This window comes from Podarcis raffonei, chromosome 11 (genome assembly GCF_027172205.1).
Source record: "Podarcis raffonei isolate rPodRaf1 chromosome 11, rPodRaf1.pri, whole genome shotgun sequence".
Taxonomy (NCBI): domain Eukaryota; kingdom Metazoa; phylum Chordata; class Lepidosauria; order Squamata; family Lacertidae; genus Podarcis; species Podarcis raffonei.
This window is the reverse complement of record NC_070612.1, coordinates 14,084,940-14,110,212: the sequence shown is the minus strand read 5'-3', so window position 1 is coordinate 14,110,212 and position 25,273 is coordinate 14,084,940. Positions and strand designations below refer to the sequence as shown.

The window sequence follows — 25,273 nt, the reverse complement described above, 5'->3', positions numbered from 1 at the left end:
CAAAAAAGTCATCCACCGCCGCAAGCACTACTACCGGCGCAAACCCGAAATCTTTTTGTTATCCCCAGTGCAAAAGACGAAGCGGCGTCGTGTGAGAGAGTGGGGAAGGTTTTACACCATAGAGTCGTCGAAGCCTAGAGCGCCCAACAGAGACTCGCGGCCGAAGCTTTAAGGGTGGATGTGAAGTCAAGTCCAAGCATAGAGACATCGTCGCCTAGAGCGCCCAACAGAGACTTCGCGACCAATGGCGGCTTTCGCCCGTTGGTTAAGTCTTTCAACCGGAAGTGTGAGCCGCCGACCCCTCCCCTCTCCCTCGGCGCGTGAACCTGGATGAACTCTCAGCCGAGGGTGCCTGAGAGGAGGAGGAGGAAGGCGGAAGAAAGGGATGGCCGGGGCCGTGTGCGCCTGCGCGGGAGCGGTGCATGCTGGGCGCGGCCGGCCAGTCTCTCGCCCCGCCCCGCCCGCGCTCCTTTTCTTCCCGCGGTGACTTTGCACTTACCGGGCGTGTTGCCGCCGCCGCCAGGATGGTCGGGGTGAAGGTGATCGCCAACGACGCGGACTTTCAGAGCGAGCTCAGCGCCGCCGGCTCCCGGCTAGTCGTGGCCAAGTTCACCATGAGGGGGTGAGTAGGCAGGGCCCCTTCGCGCGTTCACACGAGCGGACAAGTACACGTGTACGGCTCCCTCTCTGAGGGAAAGGGGGCTCTCCTCCTCCCCCCCAGCCCCTCACAAGGGGACGGGAAAGGCGTTATCCCCATTGTATCACCACATTCAGGTTGTAGTTTAACGCAGAGCTGTATCGCTTCGAGGTTGTGCCTGTTTATGGGATGTTATTTGGATGGGGGGGTGTTGTTGTTGTTGCTGGCTTTCTGTAGCTTTATTTTAGGTTTCCCTGGATTCCTGTAGGAAATTGCTCGGTTCGGTTTCACATTAAAACAAAAAACTTACTTTTTTGTTTCTGTTTTGCTACGTTGTAGCTATGTATTTTTTTCGTTTTAAGCCGCCTTGAGCATGGTTTGATGGAGGCATACAAATAAATGTGTAGGCGTGTATTTGTTTTATTTGTTTCGTAAACACTGCTTGATTAAAAAACAAAATTTCAAAGCGGTTTACGAGAAAGATAAGACATTAAAACCCAGGGAATTATTTTTTAACAACATACAAAAGTTAAAACACTGAAATAAATAACAGTTAATTTGACTTTCTAAGCTTGCTCATTCATATTATTTAAAAGGCAAACATATTAACCAGTTGTGATGAATTCAGTGACATGGGCAGCTAACATGCCTCCCCCCTGGGATCTGAAGCAAAATTGACTGAGGCTATATACTGTATATGGTTCCTTTTTCTTTGCATAGCAAATGATTTCTTTTCCTAAGCACACAATCTTATAAGTAAGGCCCATTCAGGTCACTGGGACTTACTCATAGGTAAGTGGGTCACAAAGTTGCAGCAGGAGGGTGTGACAGTAGAGAAAGCATATTGTCCATTACAAACGGTGAGAATAGATCTTGAGGTAGGGGTAGATGTACTTCAGGGTTGTTGTTTGCGCTGTTTTGTTTTGTGACTAGACACTGGAGGTGCACCAACTGGAGCTAAGTGCGAAATAGTGGCTGGGAGCGGCATAACATAGTTTTAACATTAAGGCTCAAAGTGCCTTTCAGTGCATGTTCAGTCCAGTAATTCATTTTATTTCCAGAAGTCTCATTGCAAACAAGTTCATTGCCAGTTCTCCTGTTGACCATATATTGGGAGGACAGTTCTCTCTTGCCCACTTTCCTGACGAGATCTGAAGTGAACAAGAAGCCATTGATATATTCTGATTTTTGTGTGGGTCTGATTTCACTAGTCTCGCCAATTATCACACTTCTTTAATTTTTAATCCACTTTCTAAAAGAACATAATGAAGCAACAGGTTCAGAAGCAGGAAGAAGCCCTATTTGAATATGGTGTTCAGCGTCAACAAGTGAGACTTCTGTGGGATAGTCCTCCCAACTTGAACCTTCAGGGCTACTTCACATGTTACAAAATTTGTGTTAGGAACAGTGTGCAGCCTGCCTTTACATAGTCACTGTTACCTCATGTGTTGCAAGCACATGCACGTGTAGGAAGCTTGCCACCATCACAGCCGAGTTGTGTGACAGCAAGTAAGCAGCATGTAATTTCCTATGCAAAACCAAAGTTTTGTGGCATGACCCAGATAGGGAGCAGTTGTGGAGAGGGAACAGATTTTCAAAGCTGCCTACCCCAATAAGCACATAGTTGAAATGGTATGCACTGTCATTGTTATATTTACTCTGCCTTGTCTGCCTTTTAGGGCAAGCCCTATAGCAATAAAAATGCAGCCATTGAACAAACAGCATAAAGCAGACAAAACAATCTCTAGGGGTCCAGCAATAGTATCAGTACAAAGACTTGGCAGAATTTTTAAAGAGACCTTCTGGTTTGCTTAAGCCTTCAAGAGGGAGGGCTAAGCAGTGCTTTTGGGTGACAAGATTTCCACAGAGTGATATCTTTACATCTGCTGGGCTCTGCTTCAGAGTTCTAGCCTGAGCTGTTGTTTCTCTGTAGAGTCGTCATCATTCCCCAGATTCGTTATTACAACTTTCTCTGGGAGAACCAAACCCACACCCTAATTTGGGTTTCAGTGATATCCTGTGACTAATTGCTGTACTTCCTGCTTTGGAAAGGAATGCTCCTTTTGCAGTGAGTAGGAGATATTTTTAGGAGATATTCTGAAGGTGAAATCCTGGATTCATACTCTGGTTTGAGAGAAAATTGCAGTACGCATCATGGTAAACCATTGTTATCACTAACTTGGAAAGTGGAGAAATAAGGAGTATATATGCACAAGTGTAGAGGAGGACCATGTGTGTTTGGAGGAGTTACCAGTTACTAAACTACAGTTTGGCAATTAGAAATAAGACACTTGAATAGATCTGATTCATTAAGTTGATGTGATGGTATAGAACAGTACACACCCCAAGGTTGTCAGTTTGGTTGGGATTATAACATCACACAGGGTAGTCTAAGGACTGGGAAATGTTCTTTGATATGGGAAAACTAAGTGAAAAGGGAGTGCAAACAAGTATGGTCCTGAGGAAGCAAGGAATGAAGGCACTGTAAAGGATGCGGGTGGTGCTGTGGGTTAAACCACAGAGCCTAGGGCTTGCCGATCAGAAGGTTGGTGGTTCGAATCCCCTCGACGGGGTGAGCTCCCGTTTCTCAGTCCCTGCTCCTGCCAACCTAGCAGTTCAAAAGCACAAAGTGCAAGTAGATAAATAGGTACCGCTCTGGTGGGAAGGTAAACAGCATTTCCATGCACTGCTCTGGTTCGCCAGAAGTGGCTTAGTCATGCTGGCCACATGACGCGGAAGCTGTACGCCGGTTCCCACGGCCAGTAAAGTGAGATGAGCACCGAAACCCCAGAGTCGACCGTGACTGGACCCAACAGTCAGGGGTCCCTTTATCTTTACCTTTTAAAGGACCTGAAACAAAACATCACATAAGACCCATCGACAGAAGTGGGATCCGCTGTGTGTTACAAACAAGGAACATATGGGCAATTGGTTTGCTAGGCCCACTCTAGACCTTGTCATGGCAAGTTGGGCAGTTGTAGTTTCTGCTATTGTTGCAACTAGAGCCAATCATCATTGATGTGTGTGAGTTAGAGAAAGCGTCACTTATTTATTTAAACCAGCCAACTAACTGTTGGGTTGCAGATTTCTGTTCATTTAATGCTTGTTCATTTGCTGGCAGTCTGTGTAACAGGCAGAAGGGAATAGCAGGTATTACTGGGTGGATCAGTCAGGATGGGGCAACTTCAGTAGGACCCGAAGAAATAATATCACAACTAGTATGTCTACTGTCACTGGTACTGGATGTATTTCTGAACAGCTGAAGACGGTAGCCCTGTAATAAGTTTTGGAAAGTTGACCGTCCTGATCCTGGAGCGGAGTGTCAGGACTGATGTTTGAAGCTCATTGACCAGAGACAAATGTTTTTGACAGACAGCTAAAAGAAAAGTAACATAGTGACTCCATTGTTTCCTTTCGCATTTCAAAGGAACAAATATTGACTGAATATCTTAAAAAAGAAACTTTGTTGCTATTGTTCTTAAAAGAAAGAATAAACAGAAGTTTTCCCCCTAGAGGGAGACTGTGAAATTGTAACAACTTCAGGAGCTTGCAGCTGTTACAGATTACAATCGTGGGAAACGACTTGTGACCTTGTAGGACAATGTTTTCAGAAGCTCTGTTGGGTGCTTTCTGTAAAATAAATGCCCTATTGGATCAGTTAAGCCAGAAGATGGATTTGATGGCAAATGCGGCCAGAAATTTTGAACAGGCAGTAGGAAACTACATGGAGCCTACCCAGGAACTAAAACAGGAGTGTGCTATGACAGCACAGATGAGAGAAGAGGATACTGCTGAATTCTGGGTGCCAGAAATGGAGGGAGTTGCGGCCCTGCAGGATCATGAGCCTTTGGATTTGATAAATGAATTTGGAAAAAAACAGATTTGGAAAGATAAAGTTTGGTTTGGTTTGGAAATGGGGGGTTGGACTGACCCTCCCATGCAGGGATGTTTGGACTTTCTGAGTCTGGTAATGGGCCGTCAGATGTTTGGAGCTGTGGGGGCTCTTAATTTTGGAGGGAATCTGAAACAGGTGTTTAAATATCACATGGAGTTTAGTCTGGACTATGGAAATGGGGCTGATCTGCTGAAAAGGGTCAAAAACATTACTAAGCTGGAGTTCCCACGAGTGAAAGGAAAATATGAAGAAGAGTCGCAGAAGGGACATGGAAGAGACTTGAGGGCCTCGGATATAAGGATACCAGGTTAATGCGCTAGATTAATGGGACAAAAAGGACTGACAAAATCCGGGACCAGGAGGAAGGGACACTGGATGAAGATTGGATTGTTTTACTTTTTTTTTCTTTTATCATTAGGACTGTTTTAAAATAATTGATGAATGTTAGAAAAATGTTGAAATGGAACTACTTGGTTCTAGTAAAAATGTTTAAAGAATTAGGTTAATGATATGGTTATGAGAAGTTGGTAAAAATAAGATTTAAGTTTTAAGGTTTGCTATAAGACAAAATGAAAATAGATTAAGATAATGTAAGGACAAAATATTATGAACTATGGAAAGGATTTGCTGTGATAATTATTAACCAGGATACAAGAAAGGGGAGGAGGAGGAGGTCAAAGAAAGAAGGTAATGAAAGTTAAAAATTTGAGAATGATGGATGTATTTTTTCTTTTTATTTTTCTGTTTTGTCTTTTTCTGTTTTTTCCTTTTTATAATTTTTAAAAATCTTTAATAAATATTATTTTTTTAAAAAAAAGTTTTGGAAAGTTGTAAGGTGCCACGTGCTTGCACCTAATCTTAACTGGGATTGAACCTTATCAGAACACATTTGGTACCAGCATGAGAACAAGCTAACCAGCAATAGTACTAGTTAGCTGAGCATTATTGGCCATGTGAGAGAGCTAATTTTTTCAGTTTTAAAAATTGGTAAGGTGGACTGAAAGTATGGCTAAACTGGTAGCTAGGGTCTGAATTTGCCTCGTGCTGGTACTTTTTACTATTCACTAGATTTTGATTGGACTTGTAGAAATAATATTTTGTTGCCCCACATTTCATCTTGAAATTATTGGAGGTATCTGTTGGCTTCTAATCAGTTTTTAAATGAAAATAGGATAGAGCTACTAGTGAAATGAAGGGACGCGGGTGGCGCTGTGGGTAAAAGCCTCAGCGCCTAGGGCTTGCCGATCGAAAGGTTGGCGGTTCGAATCCCCGCAGCGGGGTGCGCTCCCGCTGCTCGGTCCCAGCGTCTGCCTACCTAGCAGTTCGAAAGCACCCCCGGTTGCAAGTAGATAAATAGGGACCGCTTACTGGCGGGAAGGTAAATGGCGTTTCCGTGTGCTGCGCTGGCTCGCCAGATGCAGCTTTGTCACGCTGGCCACGTGACCCGGAAGTGTCTCCAGACAGCGCTGGCCCCCGGCCTCTTGAGTGAGATGGGCGCACAACCCCAGAGTCTGTCAAGACTGGCCCGTACGGGCAGGGGTACCTTTACCTTTACCTTTTACTAGTGAAATGGTCACCTGCTATTTGATGACATTAGGCCACAGTCAGATTTTGTAAGGAGCCAAGAAGATGGTGGTACCCAGCTTCCTTCGCTGATTCATCATATCCTCTGATAGTGAATCAATGGAGGAAGGATTGCCCTTTCTCCCTACCATAGCCATGGTGTCTTGTGTGACAATTTTTGATGATTTCTCATGGATGCTATCCCTTGGGGTCGTCAACAAGATCCAAGATGAACTTTTGTATCTCTTGACAGTTGCTTATATTAGCTACATCATAATACCTTGCCCTTCATAATGGCTAACTGTATTAAAGTACTTGGCCATTATTCGATGGTGATTGTCTAGTTAAATAACAATAACAACAATTTATTATTTATACCCCGCCCATCTGGCTGGGTTTCCCCAGCCACTCTAGGCGGCTTACAGCACACAAGAAATAGTAAAACATCAGACATTTAAAATTTCCCAATGCAGAGTTGCCTTCAGCTAACTTTTGTTTTTTTGTCAGATGTCTAACCTCCACTGAAATATGCTATCTTGTTTTTCACTGGGACCCATTCTGTTGTGACTACAGGAATAGATTTCCATTTTAATCAGTATAGTTCTGTCCTCCCTGATTCCACTATGTAAATAAGTGCCAACTCACAGAATACTTCTGTCTTGCCTACAATACGTTCTAGCGGGAGAAGCCAGAATTGTGATCAAGCCCTGTAAAGATAGAGAATTTGTCCTAAATCCCCTTATTAACTGACGTGAAGTTTTCAGAGCTGGCTTTTTGGTTATGTCCTATTGCAGTATTGAACTGTTGCGCTTGGTAATTTTCTGTAGCAAAGTCATTTTCTCTGCAGTCAGCTTTTACAGTGGAAAATCAGTAGGACATCATTGGTGTCATCCACTGGCAGAGAAACTGTTGACAAACATACTGAAAATGACTAAGCTTATTATCCTGACCTACAGAGGTCTGTATAGTAGAGACACCTAGTAGTTTGGGGTAATTGAAATTCTTTAATGCTGCTAGCAATAAGCTTTAAACACAGACGTAAGTGCTAGTTGTAACCAAGTTGCCCCTTTCCCAAATAATGGTTTGGATACTTGAGCAGAGAGAAAGTTATTGTAAATAAGGAATGAAAGGTGGGGGAGCAATGAGAAGTGATGGTGCTGTATTGCTTTTTCTGCTGATGGGAGAACATATTTTGCTCAAGCTGTGCTTTCCATAGAATTCTTTTCCCATGCCGGTCAGTTTGATAAGAGGTCTTTGGGACAGACTGAGGTATTTCAAGGTCAGTGTAATTGTGCATTTTGCTGAGATGCTTTGTTGATAGATGGTTTCATTTTTAATGTTATGACTATGTATTTTTACTATTGCTGTATTTTTACATAGCCTGTAACTATACTGGGTGAATAGATGAAGAGCAGATTCAAAGTTGATTAAGCAATAAACAAATAAAATTGTGTTCTTGTCTAATTATTGAAGCTGCCCGTGATGTTTTTCTTGCACTACTTTTACCTTTCTCCCTCCTTGTAATGGATAGATTAGAACATAGTCATATTTCTTTGCTGACTTCAGGCGAGAGGGAAATTACAATTTTTCTCTTTTTTTAGTCAGGTGTATGGCTCTGCACAGTTGTTTGTATTCAGGAATGTGAAGTAGGAACATAAAATATTGGAATGGTGTGTATGGATCCCCCACCTTGGCAGCTGCCAGCATAAAAATAATTTCCCTTACTCTTGAGTTATCAATGTATTGATTAGGGTCTGGGGAGACCAGAAGCAATACAAGTCTTTTGCACTCTTTCTGCTTTCCTCTGGAGGGCGGAAGATGAGCTATCCACTCTTCCCTCCCGCTGAATTCTCTGTGCAAATCGAATGACTTTGGGAGGACAGGGAGGGAATTGGTGCCATACACAAATAATGGATTGCTCAGTTAAGTGGAGCCAAAATCTGCGGCTCCTTGACACTGGAAATGTGAACCCAACATGGAGAGAAATATTTAATAATCATAAATCAGAGATGCTGTGTTGGTGTTAGTGTGCGTGCAAAGTGGGCCACAGAAATATTCGTATGTGGGGTGTGTGAGAGAGAAGATGCAAATTGTCACAATTCCTTTCCTATGCTTGCTTTTGTAAGTCTTGGAATGAAGCAAAAGGTGCTGTGTTGTACTCTCCAGAGAGCAATATATTTTAATAAGCAAGAATTATTACATCACTAGAAAGCTGGATGTTTACTTACAGCTTGGGGAGTATTCTTTATGAGAACCATTAAGTTCTCATGGTTTTCTTGTTACCTATAGTCCCTGAGCACTGTGGAGTACACAAATTATGAGATGTGTTTCTAATGCCAAGCTCTGAGACGGTTTTCTACGAAAGGGCAATCATTGTGGGATTGCAATTGAGTATAAAAGGATTTTGCTTTACATAGGCTAACCTGTAAGCTTTCATTGTGCATTTTGCTGAGAAATGATGATGTAGTCAAGTTGACTTGAAAAAGTGTCGGATATCAGTCCCCTCGGTCTGAAGATGTTTTGGGGGTTGCATGTAGCCAGTGCCAAAAGCAGAAGCCCTGCATCTCCTCTAGGGCTGGGCGATATAGCAATAGTCCATATCGTGGTATCAGTTTCATAATTTTTGACTTGGCACAAATCATGATGTGTGTTTGTGTATGCTATGCAAAAATCACAATGTGGGAAAAACTGTGAAGCCAGCCAATGCCTCTACATAGCTCCATCCTTATTTCAGATGTTGTAATATATCAGTATATCGCGATGTTTAGCTGGTGATATATCACAGAGTTGAAAACCAGATATCCCCCAGCCATAATCTCCTTCCCTGTAACATCCAGCAAGCTAAAACACATGTTGTGACTTAGGGTGTCAATGAAACTTACAATGCTGCTGTCAGCAGCCAAAGAAAATGGGAGAGAAGGCCAGGTGCATAATGGTGGTTTATTTTACACCCCACTTTCCTTCAGCAGAGCTTGATGGATCTCACTTCATACTACTGGAAGGAAGAAGAGATGGCAGTCTGAGGGTTGCTGTTCTCCGTACCAGCCGCACAATCTCTGTTATCCTTAGCTTTAGCCTACTTTACCATGTGAATCCCAAGGGGGCTGCAGTTACCTAAGTGGACGTGCTGATGTGTGTTGTCCTTTTCTTCCCCCTGACAGATGTGGCCCATGTTTAAGGATAGCCCCTGCTTTCAACGCTCTGAGCAATAAATATCCCCAAGCGACATTTTTAGAAGTTGATGTGCATCAATGCCAGGTGAGTAGTGTTTGTGTATGTGTGCATGAGCATGTGTCAGTGAACAAGATTTAACTCCTACAGGTGTATTTTTTTTTGATATGTGGGATATAAATGCAGTCCAGGAATAAAATAAATATTTAAAACATTTTTTCTAGAAGCCTGTTGACAATCAGTGGGCACACCTACCTCAGAGGAGGAATAGGCTGTAGATTGTCCTCTAAAAGGCAAGATTGGCATTTATCAGGAGGGGAATGCCATGTAAATGTGTAAGGGTTAAGTTTTATAAGCCTACTGCTTCTCATGTTATTATTGGCAAGAATTTGAGTTATATGTTGGTAGAGTTCAGGTTTGCTGCTGTGGGTGGAGGTACATTCAGCTGTAGACAGATCTCTCCAGGATAACCATTTTAAGTCGGTGGTTCAAAACAAGCAAGCTGTCATGTGATGGATGCAATGATCCCATGGTAAATTGGGTCATTTAAATTTTGTTTTTTTTATTTGAATGTTGTGGTTACATTTATCTGTAGTCTACCAGTTTGCCTATACCAGTGTCTGAATCAAATATTGGCCAGATATATTGAACGTCCGGGGCTTTCTCCTAACTCTCGTGATTTCTCCACTGAGATGCAGAGAAGGTAACATAAAACTCCAAATATTAATCAGGTTGTATTGCCAGATTTGGAAAAAAAACTTGTAATACAGAGCTGGATCCAGAAGGGACCCCCAAACTGTGAAGCTGCTCCTTCAGGGGGAGTGCAACCCCACCCAGGGCAGGCAAATAACCGATTTCTCAGGCACAGAAACTACTTACCCACAGGGCCTTCATATTGCCAGGATTCAAGTTCAGCTTGTTTTCCTCAACCATTTCACCACTGCATCCAGACAATGGCTGAGGGATTGTGCTGCCTCTCCTAATTCAGATCTTTTTAGAGTACGACACAAATCTTAAATAATCAATATTACGAGGGTTAGGAATAGAAAGTTCTGCTGAGGTGACATTTTATGATGTGTGACTGCAGTGGATAGAAAGGTTCAATTCAGCTGGCCCTTTGAGTGACTCCGCTTCAACCCTCTGCAAGCAATGCTACGTTTTCCAGCTATTAACTTGAAGCCTGGTAGTATTTAATGTCAAATTCTGGTTTCCTAGTGTTGTATAATTTGGCTACTTGGAAAATATTTGGTTTGTTCCTTCTGGTATAGACGTTAAATTCATCCACTAAAACGCTTTTTAATTATGCAGAAGTATTGGTGGCATTTAACAATGCAAGTTGTACTGTAAGGCTTACATTATTAAATTTAAGCCATTAAAAAGCTGTTGTTCATTCGCTCTTTTATGAACTAACAGTATCTTGGGTACATAGTATTAGGAGTCTTATCCTTATTCTCAGTACAGTTATAAAACTTTGGAAAATATCATTTGGTGCAGTTTAATCTCGGGTGGTTTTAACGGAGTCTGAAGAAACTTGCGAGTGGTCTTCGAAGCAAAATTTTAAAAAAGAATGTGGCAATACAGTGTTCTTTCCCTAATTGTGCAGGAGAAAGCTGGCTCTAATAGTCCTTGGCTAAGGCTTAAGTCTGTATCTCATCTCATGTGCAAAACCAAGATTACATATATAGGGATACTGCCCACATCTAAAAGTGCATGGAAAGATAGTAATAGGATCATAATGTGCTTCACTTTTGTGAGGGGAAGACATTCAGAGAGCTTTTAAATGTCGTCTTTTGTCTTTCAACAGTGGATATGTGACTCCTGCTTGTCAACTTTTTCGCAGTGCTTTCAAAACTGCTGTAAAATTTGACACTTGGCCAGTTCAGATGTAAACTATGTGGCTTAATAAATCATGGCTTATTAAGAATTAGTGCCCCTCCTTTGCACATCATCTTCATTGTTCCTATCAGGGTTTATTAAATTGAGATCATTATGTCTGAACCAGCCCAATGGCTCAATTCAGGCACCATGCCTAACGATGGCTTGAGCTTACAAATAATATACAACAGGCAAACAGTGTTTTAGCATGCACAGAAGTTCTCTGTCGCGCACGTGCAGTAGCGGTGCTCTACTTACAGACTTTGCGGGGTGCGAACGGCACCCTGAAACGGATCACGTTCAGTAGAGGTACCACTGTATTAAGAAGTCATCATGAAAACCTTTTTCTCTGTTGGGGAACAACATAGAAAATTGTATTTCCATTTAGCACTATTTTTGCATGTAAGCAGCAAACATGCTGCTGCTGATGTTTATGTGGATGACCTGGGATGATTGGTACTCTTTTGTTCATTAAATACTAAAATCTTGCTACACATTGCTAACCGTTGACTTCTCAAATGCTAGGGAACAGCTGCAACCAATAATATATCGGCAACCCCAACATTTCTTTTCTTCCGGAGCAAAGTGCGCATCGACCAGTATCAAGGTGCCGACGCTGCTGGATTGGAAGAGAAAATCAAACAGCACCTAGAAAATGATCCTGGAAATAATGAGGATACCGATATTCCAAAAGGATATGTATGTATATTTTATCTATTCTAGTGGATTATTATCTGTGCAGTGTTAAAAGATTTGCATTCGAAAGGATCCAGAGGATCAGGATGGAGCTTCCATGCAGGTGCAAAAACTCTTCTCATGATCTGGGACTTCTGAGGGTCCCCTTTCCACTGCAGTCCCTCCTTGCTCTCTCCCTCCCCTTAAATAATGCCTTTGAAAGTTAGAACTTCACCTCCATCCTGGGCAGCCTCTGTTGCATCAGGAGGGAGGGAGAGATACAGAATGTATTGATGCATTTGAAAGTCAAGAGTACTTTTTGAATCCTAGCCCAGATTATAGAATTTTGAATTTCTCTCTTTCTCCATCCCTCCACCCCTTCTCTCTCTCTCTCTCTCACACACACACACACACACACTCAAACACAAACACACCGAGCTCTCTTTCTGTTGCTGCTCTTACTGCACATACAAAGTCTTTATAGCTGGTGCTCACAACAGGCCTCTTGTCCAGCAGCTGTGGAAAGGGGAAATTTTATGTTGGGGATTATTAGGAAGAGGATTGGAAATAAAACTGGTGATAACATAATACCTTTATATGAACATATGGTACGTATGCAGAACTGCATACAGTTCTGGTAGCCGAACAGGTTATTGAAGACCTGGAAAATGTTCAAAAAAGGGTACTAAAATGTGTAATGTTGCTTGGTGTCTAGGGAGCACATAACCCTCAAAATACAAATCCCCTTTCAGGTGGTTTTAAAAAAACCCCACATTCTCCTGGTTATGGATTCTGTCCTGAAGAGCTGGGAACAGTTTTCCCCAAGGCACAGGAAAAGCAAAAAGTGGTCAGTGAAGGGGAAAAAATACCAAATCCACAGCAAGTCCACATAGCTATTGGGATCAGCCAAAATGTCTTAAATCATGTGCAGCTGTTTGAGTTCTCTAGAACATTTAATTGGGGCAGGATCCTACACTAAGCAGTGGAGTGGAGGGGAGTTTGAAAAACTTTTAGTCCCGATCTTGAAGTCTTGAGACCAGAATTTCTAATCATCTTTTTGTCAAACACTACCTTCAAGGTTTTGCCTTGACTTAAGAGAAAATAGCTGTCAGCAGATTTTTTTTTTTTTAAACCATCTTTCCTTGTTGAGGTTTTACCTTGGGGTTCCTGAATGTTGCAAATCAGGGCTTGTCTGACAGCTGGAGTGACACGTACATGTAAATGAGAACCTTAATGTGACAAAACACTCGACTGGAGCTGTCATCTTCATGACAGTTTCTGAGCATCATTTGATATAATATTCCTCTTAAAAGGGGTCAGCTTTTGCATCCTGCCCAAAATATTAATACAACCCCTGACAGAGTACAGTGTTTAATATTTCAGCCAAGTGCCAGCGCAGCTAATAGTTCAGTAGCTCAATAAAAGCACACCCAGCTGCTGCAGTGCTGTGATGGTTTGTTTTCCAAATTAGCAAATGCAATCCATTAGACTTTGCTGGGAAACTGTATGTGCTAACCTAGAATTATGTTAAATGCAAGAATGCATCTCTTTTGAGATGTTAAGTACTTTAAATTCACAGCTAAATAGACGCAATCCCTGCTACCCAGTTTACCTTTTCAGCTGAATCTTTTTCCTGTAAATAACCCCGTGAATATAAGCCACTTGCATTTTCACTAGTTCAGAGTTACAAATGTTGTCTGTACCGCTGTGTTCATTGCGTCTAGTGTGAATGCAAATAGTTAAGCAAATAGTTAAAAGTAATAAGCAGTTGTAGCAGCTTTGACTTCCAACGAGGCATGCAGTTCCATCTTTTGATGTGGCATTTGCTTCTAAAGCTTTTCAAAACTGTCCTGAAGGACACAAAAGTGAAGGATTGCAGAATTATACTTGGACTGTCTTTTCAATTAGGTAAATAGATTTTTGCTCCTTTGGTGTTTATATTTGTTTTTATTATTTCAAGTGTTCTGCTTCTAAACTGCCGTCTTGCCAAAGCACTCATTGTAATTTACAACACGAAACAACAACATACAGCAGCCTTCTCCAACCAGGTGCCCTCCAGGTGTTTTGGGCTACATCTCCTATCCCAGCCAGCATAGCCAATGGTCAGGAATGGTTGGAGTTGTCCAAAGTATGTGGAGGGCACCAGGTTTGGGATAAGGGATGAGAAAACAGGGCGGCTAGGAAAGAGAAGGGATGATCAATCTGCATGGAAAAATAAGTGCCGCTTGGGTTTTGCACGTTTATCCCCCTGTAAATGTCTTATAAATGTATAGCCCAGCCGGGTGATCATTGTCACTGTCTCTTACTTCTAGATGGATTTGATGCCATTCGTTAATAAAGCTGGCTGTGAATGCCTTAATGAAAGTGATGAACACGGGTTTGATAACTGTTTACGTAAAGACTCTACCTTCCTGGAATCAGACTGTGACGAACAGGTATTTTGCCTTCCAGAGAATATTGCATTATACTATCAAAAGGAGAAAGGTGTTCTTTTGGCTAGATTAATACTCCCATTTTTATGCATGTTTAAAATAATTCATCTGGGGGTCTACGTTGGTGGTGACCATCTGGGAAAGAGTAGCATTCTAAATCCATGTGCAGTAATGCTGTGGGTCAATGCATTTGAGATCCCTCTTATATTTTTTTTTTCTTTTGCTCTCTCCACAGCTGCTTATTACGGTAGCTTTTAATCAGCCTGTCAAGCTTTATTCTATGAAGTTTCAAGGGCCTGATAATGGTGAGTAAAAAGCTTTCCTCTTTCAAGAGAAGCCATCTATGCATGCAGCCGCTGTTGATTTTAAAAATACAAAGCACAAGACACAGGTTCCTTGCCTGTGGCCCTGTTCTCTTGCTCCTAAGTCTTAAAGTCTGGACCTGACCATCAAGCGCTGTGCCGCCATACCATCAAGTTTCTGCAAATGCACCACCGGCAGTGCAGAACTTTGCAAAACAAACTGGCTACTCCGGTTTTGAGACCACTGGTATATTTCCAAGAATCTGCATTTACGAAATTATGTGTTGTGTCACTTTTGTCAGGTGACATGTCAGCATAGCTACCTTTTGGTATCATTGTTCTGGTTGCTAATAATGTTAATTTCTATTGCACCTGTTTTAGTTGGGTGTGGTACATATATTGAAATGAAGGCATGAGCTCTTCCCTGAAAAGGCTAGGGACACACTCCTCAGCAATAAGAATGGAGTCTGGGCAAGTCCAGTTAACTTTTTTCCCAGCTGAGGTTGGAATTGTGCTATGTGTAGTCACTTTAATGCTTTAGCCTGCTAAGGGTGAACTTTTGAATGCTCCCCATAACATGTAAAAGCCATACAGCCTGTAGCAACCTTCTCCAGCTCCCATCATCCCTGACCATTGACCATGGTGGCTTGGGCTGATGGGAATTGAAAGTCCTACAACTTCTGGAGACTGGAGAAGACTGATCAGGAGTGTTAAGTGCAGCCCTTACTAACTAAGTAAAGTTATAAAATTTAAGCGAGTGATGTGCTTGCTTCTGATAGAAGGTTCTTTGCCTCGGGGTGCAGATTGGACATCATAATTTGCCTGTCTCTTTTCTTCTGAATCTACATAATTTTCGTACACAGAACAACTTTAAAATACTGTCAAGTATATAAGATCATGTTTTGAGGGTTTTTAAAAGAGTCAGTGGCATTTTTTTAAAATCACAGGTCAAGGTCCAAAGTATATAAAAGTGTTTATCAACCTCCCTCGATCAATGGATTTTGAAGAGGCAGAAAGAAGCGAACCCACTCAGGCCCTGGAGTTAACGCCAGATGATATCAAAGAAGACAGTATTATCCAACTCCGCTATGTAAAGTTTCAGAATGTTAACAGTGTAACTGTGAGTATAAACCTTCGAATTCGTTCCTGGTTAACAGAATCCTGTGACATTACAAAAGGCCGACTCCAAAGCATGGTAGATCCGCCAGTAACTTTTGCCACTTCCACCATAGTTTTAATGCAGTGAAGCCCAGCTATGTTTTTTTCCCCCTTGCCTCTTAGATACAGCAACTGGTAGGGATGGGAGCCTGGAATATTCAGGCTTGCCAGACCCAGCTCCTGTCAAGTTTGAGAGAGAGGAGAGCAAAGTGAAGATGGGTCTGGGCAGACAAAATCACTCTTTTGCAAGCAGCAGCAAAAATCCCTTTTGTTTTGTAGACTAGTAAGAAAACCTGATCCAGTCCCATACAACCTATTTTCACCTGTTGTTTCCAAGAGGCTTATTTGAAGGTCTAGCTTTTTACCTTGATATCTACTTGTTACTTTGACTTGATTGTATTAATACAGTGGTACTCGTTTTATAAACCTAATCCATTCCTGAAGTCCGTTCTTAAACCAAATCCATTCTTAAACCAAGGCGCGCTTTCCCTAATAAGGCCTCCCACCGCCGGATCCCTTCCACTGTTCGGCTTCTGTTCGTAGACCGAGGCAAAGTTTGCAAACCAGAACACTACTTCCAGTTTTTCAGAGTTCGTAAACCGAATACAGTAGTTCATAAACAAGACTGTTCGTAAACCGAGGTACCACTGTACTCATCACTAGTTCCCCCAATACCCTCCCCCAAACTCTTATTTGGCCCTTCAACAGAGGTTGGGAAGGAGGCAGGGATCTCCTTTATTTGCACTGAGGGTTTCAGGAGGTCAGGATCGGCAGGATTCTTCTCACGCTTACTTTTTTCGAACCTCAGTGCAAATGTAGGCTCAGAGGACGGATTGCTTACTAGTTGGGCATCCTTCTCACCAGATGGCCAAGGGCACTTGACCCCAGCAAGCTTAGAAGTGGATTTGGTGAATAGTAGCGCAACTCACTCTTCTGGCCAGAAGGTGGTGACATCCTTTAACTGCCTGGTTCAAGCTCCACCGTGGACTTGAATCCTATAATTTAGTTAATACAACCCAAACATTTTCCATTAACAAAATGGGGTAACAAAAAGGGGTAGACTAGTCAGCCCTGTCCCATGTTCCCTTCCCTTTGCTTTTCCCTGAACTTCAAATAAGGTGACTATTTTGTGGGCTATTGGATCCTCCACATCATGTAACTCAGTACTGATCTTTTCCATTTCAGTTATTTGTCCAGTCCAATCAAGGTGATGAGGAAACGACGAGAATTTCATATTTCACATTTATTGGAACACCAGTCCAAGCAACAAACATGAATGATTTTAAGCGGGTATGTTCAAATCTGTCTTTTAAATTGGAGACTGGATTGCAGTTTTTAAAAGCTGCAAGGGAGAGTGTTAGCTGAACAGCTCCCCATAATTGTGAGTTCTGACTATTCAAAGGTCTTCCATTCCCACTACAACTGATGTAGCCTTTTCGCTTTAAAAAAAAAGAAGAGTGAAATTTGTCTTGGATATTCTGCCTTTGATTTTTATGAAGTGTCCAAAGAATGCACGGTTGCTTTAAAACGTTTGCAGAGCCAAATGACCTCTTAAGCCAGGGTTTTCCAGAATTGATTGCTTTATCTCCAAGAGGCCAGAGTTAAGAGGAGAGGGAAAAGACACCTGTGGCATCTAGCCTACTTTTCTATGTTAGTGAATATGGAACCATGTTCAGAAAAATACGAAAACCAACAGAAAACATATGTCTTCATGCATAATGTTATTCTGCCTCCAATTCTGTAATGGCAGAATATAAGAAGCTCTGCTGGACAGTAGCAATTGAGTGTATAAAAAGTCAGCAACACAACTGGAAGGATAAGAGAAATTGTGATTCATGTTAGTCCTTTGATTTTTAGACGCCCTGCTTAGGTACTCTATAGTTTCTGAGCCTTTCCCAACCTGGTGTTTTCCAGAGGTTTTCAACTAGACCTTCCACCACCCCTGACCATTGGCCATGCCTCATGGGTCTGGTGGGAGCTATAGATCAAAGCCTCTATAGGACACTAGATTGAGGAGGCTGCTATAAAGGGTAGCAGTCTGTTTCTCCCCCAGATTCTTAGCTTGCACTGCAAACCCACAGATGTGATAAATAATACTGGGCTGACAACAAGTGTGTCAACTACCTAAAAGGCAATGTTGCAAGGCAGAGGAAAGTGGGCCTCACCTTGTTAATCAATTAGCCTATACCAGATGTGGAGAACCTTTGGGCTTCCAAATGCTTCTGAACTAAAACTCCTTCCAGCCCCACCAAGCATGGCCCAGTGCTGTAGTTGAGCAACATCTGGAGGGCCAAAGATTCTCCACACCCACTCTGCAGAGTGCAATTTAGATGAGGCTTTTGAAAGGAAACAAGATGTGATAGGGGCATTTTGGGGAATCCCTGACTTAAGAAGTGCATTTCAATATTGCAAATGTGCATGGTATTTTGTATGCAGACATGTTCGGAGCGAAGGAAACTCTTTGCACAGAAAACTTGATCATTTGTCTCAAGTGATCAAGGTTGACTTGAGTTGCTGTGCGTTGCCCACAAAAAAACTTCTTAACTGTTTGTGGTGTGTTTTAGTCTTCATGTTTGTCTGCCCAGTAAATATTCTATACTCCATGTCAGGACCATCGAAAGAGCTTTTTCAGATACTGGGCAAAAGTAGGAGAAATGTGTTGGCATTAGGTGTTCTGGGTACTGTAAGACAGAGCACAATAATGAAATAGAAGAGCTTTGGGTAGCCAGTAGGAGAACAGATGCAATGGAAAGCAGGGCTGCTGTACTTTTCACAGGTGTGTGGAAATAATAGATTTTATTGGATGCAGCTTGCCATGCAAGAGAGAGAGAAAACCTGCACCTACTAAAATTATTACTTCCGTGTATCCTAAAAGGCAAAGAGCCTTGTCCTTATGACAGTAGAATTTTCTATCTGATCACTGACAGTGCAATTCTATATGTGCCCACTCAAAACATCCCGTAGATTTCAATTCAGAAGTACTGTATAGGATTGCACCCTAAATCGTTGTAGTGAAAAATAATATATATTGCTTATCTAAACTGTAGTTTTTATGTGCACATACTGAGATAAATTGGGGTGTTAATGGTCCATTATTAAATAAACAATACTGAATATTTAAAGTTAAGTTTTGCAAGTTACACCAAAGTTTTTAAAGGCAGGGATGGAACTAAATCCGGATTTTCAAAAGTGGCGCATTCCTTTTTAGAGACTTAAGTTAAATGTGCATTGGAAAAGAAGGGGCTGCTGCTGCTTCTGCAAAGTGTTGCCCAGCATTCTTCCATGGAAAACTCGTTTCTCTAGACAAGCCTGTCTTACTGGATGAGCTAGCTTGCTTGGAGTGTTCCTGGTGTGGCCCCCTCACCTTGCTTCAGCAGTGGTGGCATCTGTGTCTCTGAGGATGGAGGCCTGATGCTATTGCTGAGAAGATAGACCTAGCAGAGAAGTATCTGTCGTTATTGGTGCTGTGATGGTGGAAGAGGAGCTGAGAGAGCTCTCTGAATTGGAAGTGGTGACTAACAACTGAGGAATACTCCTGGGAATGGTGACTAGATGAGAAGCCATTGGAGGCCAGACAGAGCCATCAGGCTGCCATTTTTCCCTCCAGCCATAGAGATACGCAACACTACAATATAGCTTAGCATCTATACGTAGAAGATCTGAATTGCCTCCAAAGTTCCAGAGCAAAAGCTTGGCTACATGGCATGCATGAAAAGTCGGGACAGGGAACATCAGACCCAGGGGTCATTTTGTGGCTTTCCACATCATTCTGTGTTCAACTTGAGAATGGGGCACCTTGGAAAATGCAAGACCAGCTTTATCGTATCAATAATGCAATGGAAGGACTTTGACTTACAGATGTATTCAGAATAGCAAGGAAAACTGATACTTTATAGCCCTTTATTCCCGCTCCCCATAGAGGATTGTGAGTTCTATAACTTCTCCAAACTTCTGCCCCCCCCCCTCAAAATAGCTTCCCTTGCTAATATCTCTTAAGGTCCTAACTTCTCTCTTCTTGCTTTAATTGGAATGTAGAGTAGACTAAAAGGCAGCTGAAAGTAGGACTTAAATTACACTGCCTGAAGTAACACCTAGGGGCTTTCATTTTTATTGTTGTAAGTTCTTCCATTGCTACCATAGTATTAAGTGAAGTCTGGGAATGCTTTGCTTGCTGCATGTGTTGCTCAAACTTTGCAGGCTTAAAATGCAGAGACGTGTGCGGGAAGACAGAGAGAGGGAGAGCAGTCTTTGCTGCTTAGGTCAGAGAAAGGCTTGGCATGACCTTTTTCGTTTGCATAGATTTCATTGCTAATTTGAAATGCCAGATGTTAGGTTAAGTCCATATGGGGGGGGAGGCAATAGAGCTCCTGCCACTCCCTTTAGCTTGGAGGACATCCAGGGTGTGCAGTCGCATGAGATACGCAGCCAGCTTTTCTGTGGCATGGCGCTTCCATCCCTTCCTGTTCACTTCCTACGGATTTTCCTTTGCTTCATTGTAACGCTCTGTTTCATTACTTTTCAGCATTTCCCTGGCCCAAAGAAATAAAAATGCAGAAGATTTCTGTTTCTTAAATGGTCTTTCCTCACACCGCCCCTTTCCCCTGCTCCTTCCACTCATCTAGCATCTGCCTTCTCCTTTCCATCGCTTGGGGCACCATCACATCCTGCTCTGCGACGGTTTTCCTGGGTCTCTTTGCTTTTTTTTATCCCTCTTTCTCATGGACTTCTCTTTGTTTTTAATATACCATTTTTTAACATATATAAAAAAAATCTTCTTTTGCACACCGTTTTTGTCCCGCCCACCCCAAAAAACCATCTCATTCTGTTATTAGATGCTTCAGAAATTCACCTGACAGCACATTATTTGCAGCTTTGCATTCTCTATTCACTGTGAGTAACGGAGTTCAAAGAGGTCTGCTGTGTTCTCAACTGCAACTCTGGTCTGGGTGACCTGTGGCTAAAGTTTTCCTGATAGGGATTTTTTTCCAGCTCCTGCACTTGCCTTGAAGACTCTTCAACACAATGAGGTTTTTCTGTCTCTCAAGGTTGAGCTGCCCTCTAATATGTTGTATGAAGCTGCCTCAAACAGAATCACCATGGGGCCTTCTTAGGCCAGTGTTGGTTGTCCGCTCTTGCACCAGCTCTCCGAGATAATCGTGCAGAGAAGATCCAGGCACTGAAACGGCGATGCTACGTGTTAACCGTGTGCTCTGTTCACATGTGTCATGGGCTCCCTCCAAGGCAACCTGTGCCCTACATCCCTGCAATCTGGACCCATGGTTCAATCCGCTGAGAGCCAGTTTTGCAACTGTGTGTTTTGAAATACGATGCAGCAGCTGGTGTGAAAACTGAATGGGATGGTCCATCTTAGGGTTCACGCTGCCGCTTCAAAAATGATTGAGCAATTTAGATCTTATCTGTGGTGGACACATTCAAGTGAAGTAATGAAAAATGAGGTGGTATCTCGGCTGGAGTATTGCAGTGGTGAATGCTGCCTTATCAATGCTGCCTTCTTAATCTAATGAGGAAGAGTGAGCCCAGTTCCTTGATGAAAGAATCCTACACTGTACATCCCCTGAGTGCATCCATATTCTTCTGCCATTCATCATCTGGAAGTGCATTGTGCTCTGTGGCAGGAGGACAGTATACGGCTAAAATATGTATTGTAGCAAAATTGGGCAGGGTTACAGGGCATAGGGCATAAATCTGCCCACTTTTGAGTCTACAGCCAGTGTACAAGTTAATCCTTAACCGAATAAAGCAGTCAAGGGACCTCAAGTCACCCACCTGAGTGAAATCTGCCCCTTATGGAGAATGAATTTTTATGTGAAGTGCACAGATAATAAGAAGCAGAAAGTGTGCCAGGAATAATGAAGTATTTCAAGAGGCGTTGCTCTGTTGTGTTTGAATTATCTTATTAGTCTCATGGTTGGAAATTGTTGGGGGAAAGGTTGGGGTTATAAATATGCTAACGAAACATCAATATCAAAAATATTTAATTTTTCAGGTAATACACATGGGGCACTTGAGCATTTGAGCATTTCCCCCTCTGAATGGTATAGATGCGTACAATTATTTTTTTTTAATGGTTGCTCCACCTCTGCTAACATGATAATTGTCTAATTTCTGGGTGTACCTGCTTAATCCAAACCTGTAGCGCAATGCTTTAAGCGCTACTGAAGAATAAACATTTCTCTCTCGCCTTTCTTGGATTTAGTTTGCCTGTTTATAACATGCTTAATTAAATCTTAATTTGGTTGGTTGTGCGTGTTTTTTCACTCAGTGTTGTTTTGTGAGATAATAATTCTACATTGGCCTCTGTGTTTGAGAATCAGTTATCTGCATGTCACTATGTAGAACGATCCTTATCCCACAAGGGTAGGCTAGCCTTAACTTCCATCCCCTTGAAAGGGTGGAGCCATCATTACTTAAAAGTGTGACTCCTCAAAGTATTGACCAGCCTTCTCCTTCTTGATGCCCTCCATACATTTTGGACTATAACTTCCATCAGCCCTGGCCATTGTCCCATCATCATCTTGATGACTAGAACTGGTGGGAGTTGGGGTCCATCATATCTGGAGGGCACCAGCTTGGGGAAGGGTGCTCTTGACCATGAGCTGAGATCCTTGATATCACTGGTGGCTTATAGATGTTGCACTTGAGAGTCTATCATCATCATCATATGAACTATCTGAACTGTGTGCTATTTTTTTAAAAGAAGAAGAAAGAAAATGCCTTCTTAAATGCACAATACTGTATGCTAAGTGAGACCTGTAGAATTAATATAAGCAGCACACCTGCCAAGGAGTTGCTAGCATCCCTCTCAGCCAAACACAAGAATGTTTACTATGGGATAGATCTGAAACAGTTTATTTTCTCTTCCTCAGCCTGATCTGCTGAAACAGTCAGCAGCAATAAAAAGTCCACATGTATTTTGTCGCTAACATGATGACCAAGGAGTGTTCCCTTCCAGCACAAGGGCTCTTGTGCAACAGCATTTCACTGGTTCAAAACATTTTGCCCGTGGAACAAGTCGTGCCTCTAAATGGCTTTAACTTAGCACTACATTTGATACAATCCCAAGGGTTTGTACTTTGCTTACATAGAAACCTGTTACTTGCTTTAAAATGTAATTTTGTTGCCCTTGCCACACACAAAAGAAAATGTATTTATAGGTAGACCGCATACCAAATGGAAGGCATGTCTGCTTAGTTTGCATTGTGATACTAAGACCTTGCAGAACTTAATGATTTAAGTGAAACGTCTTTCCAATGCGTAACCTCCTAACAATGCGTACTCAGAAGTAGCTCGACATTATTTCAATAGGGTTTACTGCCTGTAAGTATGCTTAGGCTTAAGGGCAGAGAAACTGATTCCATTCCTCTCTGAGCTGCTGCATTCCTGCGTTCCCAGGAGGAAAACTTGGGGCGTCAAACCACTGTATGTGCCACCAGTAGGAAATGCTGTGAAAGTTAGGAGGTGCATTGTGAGTTTGCACACTGGTAATGGTGGCGCTGTGGGTTAAAGCCTCAGCGCCTAGGACTTGCCGATCGAAAGGTCGGCGGTTCAAATCCCCGCGGCGGGGTGCGCTCCCGTTGCTCGGTCTCAGCGCCTGCCAACCTAGCAGTTCGAAAGCACCCCCGGGTGCAAGTAGATAAATAGGGACCGCTTACTAGCGGGAAGGTAAACGGCATTCCGTGTGCTGTGCTGGCTCGCCAGATGCAGCTTGTCACGCTGGCCACGTGACCCGGAAGTGTCTGCGGACAGCGCTGGCTCCCGGCCTATAGAGTGAGATGAGCGCACAACCCTAGAGTCTGGCAAGACTGGCCCGTACGGGCAGGGGTACCTTTACCTTTACCTTTAATGACAGCGTATGCTGTTCCGGCCATTTTCACACCAAATCCCACCCTGCTGTCTTAGAATTCAGTGCACAGAGACTCCATCATTCCAGAAATCTAGTCAATATTGACAACTTGGCTCTCCCTGCAGTGGTCGTGTTGCATACCGGACATATTTATTTCTGGTGGACCAGCTCAGGTAGACCCGACACAGCAATATCGTTACATCATAGCTTACTCAGCCTACTCTGGGCTCCGTGACATTATAGGACATTGAGAGATAGTGGTTTAGCTGTAAGCATCTGAACGTGGACACAAGTAGGCAAGTTTCTTGGATGGCCCCCCTACCCTAGGCAGTTCAATTTTGGTATGAACATGTGGGGATTGTATTGCAGTCAGTATTTGAATAAGACCTTGCTTTATTGGCTGAGTGCATACTAAAAGTTATCCCATTTGATCCTCTGATCATTTTATTACTGGCTAAATTTGGTTTGCAAGAGGCACTGGGAACTGGCGGCCCTCCAGATGTTGGCTCATCAGCCCCAGCCAGTCAAGGGTGGCGAAAGTTGCAATCTAGCAAGAACTAGAGGCCAGAAGTTCCCTGTCGCTGGTTTACACAAGATCCCTCTTCCACTGGCGCTAGAATGCATGTTGGGGAGTCTCTAGAAGACTTGCTTTTTGGAATCCGTTCCCCTTTTTATTTGCCTAAGTTCTAACTCCACTTTTCTCTTTTCTCAGGTCGTAGGCAAGAAAGGAGAGAGCCACTAAAGTATGAGGAAAATGCTGGGAAGGGCCTTATTTACAATCAACATGGGATCTTCACATTTATTTCTAGCTCCTGGGAAATTGCTTGACCGTAGCCAGAGAGACTGTCAGTCTGTTCCACTATAATACCATTACAAATAAATCACTGCATTTTTGTTAATACAGGATTTCACTAAAAAGTGTTTTCTGTTGTAATCTTGGGTCATAAATTTGTAAATAAAATCCATTAATTTTGCCAAGTTGTTTAGTGCAAGATTTGCTGTATTCCTTTGAAGGTGGAAACTGGACTCGGGCCTCCTCTAACTTAAATATATATATTTTGCCGGAAATGTTTAAATAACCCTTCATTTTCCCAGTCTCTGTTTTTAGAGATGGTTTTTATTCCAGGCAATTGAGGCATATTGGTTCGTCTGAATTCTCGGCAGACTTCCGTAGATCTTTGTCAGCTGTCTGTCAAAGTAGCTCGCTTTGAAAACGGGGCTTCAGGGTGTGGGGCCAAGGCCCCTTTGACCCCTTCCCAAGGTGACCTGCCAACAAACCCCATTGACACAAGGGCTTCTCTGCAGGTTCTCCAAGGCTAGGTGGCCACGGATTTGGCTGAGGGGTTTCCAGTTGCTGACCCTTACCAGGTTAGATGCTTAGATGCATTTGTCCCGGTGCTTGTATTGAACTGTACATGTTCATTGAAAAAGACCTGAAGGGTCTCTAACATGTTTTACACAAAGACTGGTTCTGCTGCTGCAGCAGCATCATCCTATATCTCTTAGCTTATGCAAAGCTCTCTGGTTGTGCTCTCTTCCTCAGACGAGTTTCCTATCTCCTTGTTTGCCAATAAATTGGCTTTCCTGAATTTGTAGCAATCTTCAGATTAAATCACGTCTATTGTCCCTCTCAACTGGTGTTATTCAGAGACCCTTGTGTGGTTCTGTTGCATGAGACCAAGAGGTATTGGTGGCTCTTTC

The 25,273-nt window shown here is 42.6% G+C and overlaps 1 protein-coding gene across 2 annotated transcripts; it reads left to right on the top strand.

Annotated features, from left to right (window-relative positions):
* The first annotated feature begins 242 nt into the window (after positions 1-242).
* TXNL1 (thioredoxin like 1) lies at positions 243-24,550 on the top strand. 2 transcript variants are annotated; one of them, XM_053407895.1, is made up of 8 exons: positions 243-622; positions 9,257-9,353; positions 11,667-11,840; positions 14,129-14,251; positions 14,484-14,553; positions 15,498-15,670; positions 16,894-16,998; positions 20,231-21,278. In XM_053407895.1, the coding sequence occupies exons 1-8, from the start codon at positions 423-425 to the stop codon at positions 20,252-20,254; spliced, it is 966 nt and encodes a 321-aa protein (XP_053263870.1). In that variant the 5' UTR covers positions 243-422; the 3' UTR covers positions 20,255-21,278. The 2 variants fall into 2 exon arrangements, with proteins under 2 accessions (XP_053263870.1, XP_053263869.1); XM_053407894.1 differs by lacking the exon at positions 20,231-21,278 and adding an exon at positions 24,285-24,550 and having other exon boundaries at positions 248-622.
* The last annotated feature ends 723 nt before the right edge of the window (positions 24,551-25,273 follow it).